At 36.7% G+C, this 4,971-nt stretch overlaps 1 protein-coding gene across 1 annotated transcript; it reads right to left on the bottom strand.

Annotated features, from left to right (window-relative positions):
- Positions 1-1,029: 1,029 nt before the first annotated feature.
- Positions 1,030-4,538, bottom strand: LOC133632109 (zinc finger protein OZF-like). The gene is made up of 2 exons (XM_062024344.1): positions 4,535-4,538; positions 1,030-4,056 (listed from the first exon to the last, which is right to left on the bottom strand). The coding sequence occupies exons 1-2, from the start codon at positions 4,536-4,538 to the stop codon at positions 2,639-2,641; spliced, it is 1,422 nt and encodes a 473-aa protein (XP_061880328.1). The 3' UTR covers positions 1,030-2,638.
- Positions 4,539-4,971: the final 433 nt, after the last annotated feature.

Raw genomic sequence — 4,971 nt, 5'->3', positions numbered from 1 at the left:
ATATATATATATATATATATACATATATATATATATATATATATATATATATAAAGCACATATAAACCATATATAAACCCTTTGTCAATATTATTGAGTAGATTTTTTTTTAAATTTCAGAATAAAAAATAAACAAATATTTGATTTACATGACATTACTCTGGATGTGTGAATATGCAAATGTCTTAGTAGACATAAAAGTTGAACAGCAGGACAAGAAAAATACATTGTAGACAAACATTTGTTCTTTAAAAATCAAAAAGTGTATTATTACGAATACTAAACAGTACAACAGAAAGTTCCGTCCAGAACAATTTGGAGATATGACATTTAAAAAAATACATGTTTTCTTTTTCAAGATGCATGCTGGAGAAACATCCTGTGTGGATTTGGATAGGAGTGGGTTACAAAAGTAGAACTTGTGAGTAATTTTGATGAGTAGTTATTAACCTTGTTTTTAAAAAAAAATGTGTTATGTTCAGTCTAAATCTTTTTAAAGTTAATATGAGGGAAAGAGTTTCTGCAGAACACAACAGTTTTTGCTGGGCAAGTTCTATATCTAAACTCAGAGTGTTACTGATGTTTTTATTATCACAAAAATGATCCAAGAACTTTCTTCCAGCTATCATTAAGCTTGTAAAAACCTCCTCCAATCGCCACCATGAGTCTTTTTGCTTCCCGGATCTGCCTGATCGCATGCGCCAAACATCAGCCCCTTCAGGTCCATGCTCTTCCTCTTCTACTACTCCTATTCCTAAACCAAGTGCTGATTGGCAATTGCAGATATTTTTTGATTTGATACGACACTCATTATAATTTACGCCATTTTTCTTACCCCAGTAAAAAAACAAGACAAATGTATGCTATTTAAAAACTTTTAATGTCATTTTTTTCATATTAAAACAAACTACATTAGTTTCTCCATAATACAACATATACGCTGTAATCTAATCTCAAATACATTGCTTGTGTTACTGCTGAATGTTTATGTCACATAATTTGCACCTTGCTGTGTATAGTGTGAGTTGTAAACAAAAAAAACATTATTTATACTATCTAAATATTTACATTATATACCTTTGCAAACCTTAATACCACAATATTTGTATAATACGTACACAGCCCCTCCTTCTCTTGTTATGTTTAAAATCTAATAACATTTAAGATCTTGTTTTATCTTTTTGGCTAAATTGACACAAACCATTGGAATATGTCCAATTATTAAATTTAAACTCTTCCTTCATGTTAAAGGAAAACTGCACATGATGTGAGAGAAGCGCACATGTCTTTCCATTTTCTGTGTGTTCCTAATAGTCAAAAACTGCTAGCATGAGGCGCCAACAAGGCAGGTTATAGGAAGTCACCTATTCCACCAATAAAGCCTTCTAAAATAATCTAAATCTACTAACAATATTATATATACAATTATTGTATATAATATCATGTAATAATTACAATATTTTGGTCAATTTAAGTTATTTGTATCAGCAATTTATTTCCTCTGCGCATTGATTTCGCAGAGCACATGACCTCCATCAACAACAATAGCAACATGGCTGCTGTGCAGCAAACAGTGGCAAACTATCGGAGTACGCAAGGGGCCTAGATCTTACCGTTAAAAGCAGATACGAGCAAAATAAATCAAAGTATGCAATGAAATCTATCCCCATACAAAATACGATTTGTCGAGTGATATCAGGGATTATCTGTCGGTCGTGTTCCCAGACATGTCGAACTATCTGGTGCTCCGGACCCCATTCTACACGACAAAACAGATGAAAACGTGGAAAAGCATGGAGGTCTACAACTTCTTTGTGTGTGGCTGGGTCAAGGACAGTGGTATCAAGACTCTCTGGGATAACTATGCACCGTTTTTGCTCGGGTAAGTTTGCATTTCATGATTTTACTTTGTGTCTGGCGAGGACGCGCCCTTGTAAACAAACTGAAAGTAGCACTCGATAGCATTAACTCAAAGTTTTTCATTTTCCCATTATGTTAACCACTCATTAGGAGAATACACCTGGCTGGTTGTGAAAGAGGTTTTCGGCCACAATGCCTTGTTAATGTTGTCACGAGTACGCATGGTTTTCCTGTCTTTAATAAAAATCTAACTATATATGTCAACATTGTTTACGTGCTGCAATCCTCATTTATGATTGCTACATTTAGTAAGAACTTAACTCTTTTATGTTTTGCTCACATTTGCTTTCTTTTATTTGGACTTGTCAAGTTGGTGGTTTACAAACAAGTGCGTTATGATAGCTCCGAAACAAGTTAAAAATCAACCAAAATCATGACAATATTTAAATGGGACATACTAAACTGTTCAAGTATATCAAACCAACCGTTAACTGCAAAATTGCGCGTTTCTTGTCGTCGTTTCGTAAAATCTTGCCATCTTTCGCCCTTCTTTATTTCCTCTCGGGGAACTCTAAAGATAATTGTATCCTTTTTGCTATTTGAATAGTTCGACCAGCCTGAAACAACACAATCATAGGGCGTTTTTCTATGAAAAAGGCAAAATGTCGCCCACATATTTAATAATGAGCTGGGTGTAAGGTCAAGTGGATACAACCTACAAGGCAATTAAATGTGTTCTCAGGAGATTGGACATGATGTTACTTTGAGGACAGAACAACTAGATGTTTTCTCTACTGTGAGTCCTTGTGTGGCGACACAAATGTCTCCTTTGAGTATAGCTTTTGCCACAAGCTGAACAACTCAATGGTTTTTCTCCCGTGTGTTTAAATTTGTGTCTAGTCAAACACTGTTTGTTAGAAAAGCTTTTCCAACAAACTGAGCAACTAAACGGTCTCTCTCCAGTGTGTGTTCTCATGTGGTCACCTAGACTGCCTTTTTGAGAAAACCATTGACCACAAACTGAACAATGAAATGTTTTTTCTCCTGTGTGTGTTTTCATGTGTTGAGCCAAAGTGCTCCTATGAGAAAAACTTTTACAGCACACTGAACACGTGCATGGTTTTTCTCCTGTGTGTGTTCTCATGTGGTCAGTCAAACCGCCCTTATAAGAAAAGCTTTTGCCACAAACTGAACAACTAAATGTTTTTTCTCCAGTGTGTGTTGTCATGTGTCGCATCAAAGAGCTATTTTGAGAAAAGCTTTTACCACAAACCAAACAATTACACGGTCTTTCGCCTGTGTGCGTTCTCATGTGATTATTCAAACTGGTCTTGTGAGAAAAGTTTTTACCACAAACTGAACAATAAAATGGTCTTTCTCCTGTGTGTGTTCTTATATGTTGAGTCAAACTGGTCTTGTAGGAAAAGCTTTTACCACAAACTGAACAATGAAATGTTTTTTCTCCAGTGTGTGTCGTCATGTGTCGTGTCAAAGAGCTATTTTGAGAAAAGCTTTTACCGCAAACAGAACAATCAAATATTTTTTCGCCTGTGTGTGTTCTCATGTGATTATTCAAATTAGTCTTGTGAGAAAAGTTTTTACCACAAACTGAACATTCAAATGGTCTTTCTCCTGTGTGCATTCTTATGTGTTGAGTCAAACTGGTCTGGTGTGGAAAGCTTTTACCACAAACTGAACAAATAAATGTTTTTTCCCCTAATGTTGTTCTCTCATGTTGAGTCAAACAGCCATTGTAAGAAAAGCTTGTGCAACAAACTGAAGATTTGAACGTTTTTTCTCCTAAAGAGCTCAAAGTTGTTTTACATTTCTTCTTTTCAGAGCATTCAGAGTGTTTGTTGTCAGTGTGAGTCCTCATATCACCTTCACAGTCTGTATCGCTGCTCAAAGTTACTTCAACCTCGTCTTCAACTTCACTATCTGACAGTGGAGCTAAGATGTTGTCTACTTGTGGTTTCTCTTCATCTTCTTCAGTCTTCGTAGAGAGAACAGTCAGTGGCAACTTGGGGAGATCAGCTTTCTCCGGCCCCAGAAGACACTCTCCCTCCTGAGTGATCCAGAGTTCCTCCTCTTCCTTTTTAATGCAGGGTGGTTGTGAATCTTCCTGCTTCAAAGTAGAGCTACCCGCCTGCAGCTGAGACGGAAGTTCTTCAGGATGACCAATCAGCTGCTGGACGTCTGAGGAAAACAAATAAGTTCAATGTGTTACATTACGATTCATAATCTTTGTGTTGTTCATAGGGCTGGGCGATCAAATGATAATGATTGATTATACATTACATTACATACATTAACTCAGATCAAACAGGGCGGAGATGTCTGTTACCAGATAAGTTACCAGTTAAAAGTAGGGATTCAAGTACTCTGTATACTCCTGGGCCTTATTCAGACTTTATCAGCGAATTTGCAGAGTTTGTTGCTGATCTAGTGACTCGTGCAGATAATATAGTTATCATGGGCGATTTTAATATCCATATGTATACCCCGTTAGACCTTCTAGTTACAGCGCTCAAGACTATAACTGATAGTTGTGGTCTTACACAAATAATACATGAAGCCACGCATCGCAACGGTAAATATGATGGATTTGGTTCTTCTCTGGGGTGTCACCACTTCTAAAGTTTTGGTACTCACTTATAAAATTTGAAGTTCTGACCCATTGTTGACGTTTTGAGAATAACCAATCCTTTAGCAGCCGTAACATTATTGCTGCTACAAACACGACTCTCTGGCCTACTGCCCTTGGTAATGGCATCGTTCCCCAATTAGGTGGGCTCCAACGATAGCCTTAATTGATAATGAAGCACTTTTAAAACTAAGAAGGGTCCCTAGAGACGCACCCCCTGGTTTCTGGAAGAAATCAGAGCTCTTAAACAATCATGTAGGAAGCAAGAACGCAAATGGCATGCAACCAAACTAGAGGTTTTTCATTCAGTATGGAGTGATAGTTTAATAACTTATAAACACACTATTGCTTTAGCCAAAACAAATGATAACTCAAATCTTACCTATTTCAATTAAAAGTATCCTAAATGTTTGCTTAACACAATAGCATCGCTAACCCAACAAGGGCCTTTTCCCAGTGGCTCCACC

The sequence above is a fragment of the Entelurus aequoreus genome, linkage group LG17 (assembly GCF_033978785.1).
Source record: "Entelurus aequoreus isolate RoL-2023_Sb linkage group LG17, RoL_Eaeq_v1.1, whole genome shotgun sequence".
Taxonomy (NCBI): domain Eukaryota; kingdom Metazoa; phylum Chordata; class Actinopteri; order Syngnathiformes; family Syngnathidae; genus Entelurus; species Entelurus aequoreus.
The sequence above is the reverse complement of the archived record's forward strand: the minus strand, read 5'-3'. Positions and strand labels throughout refer to the sequence as shown.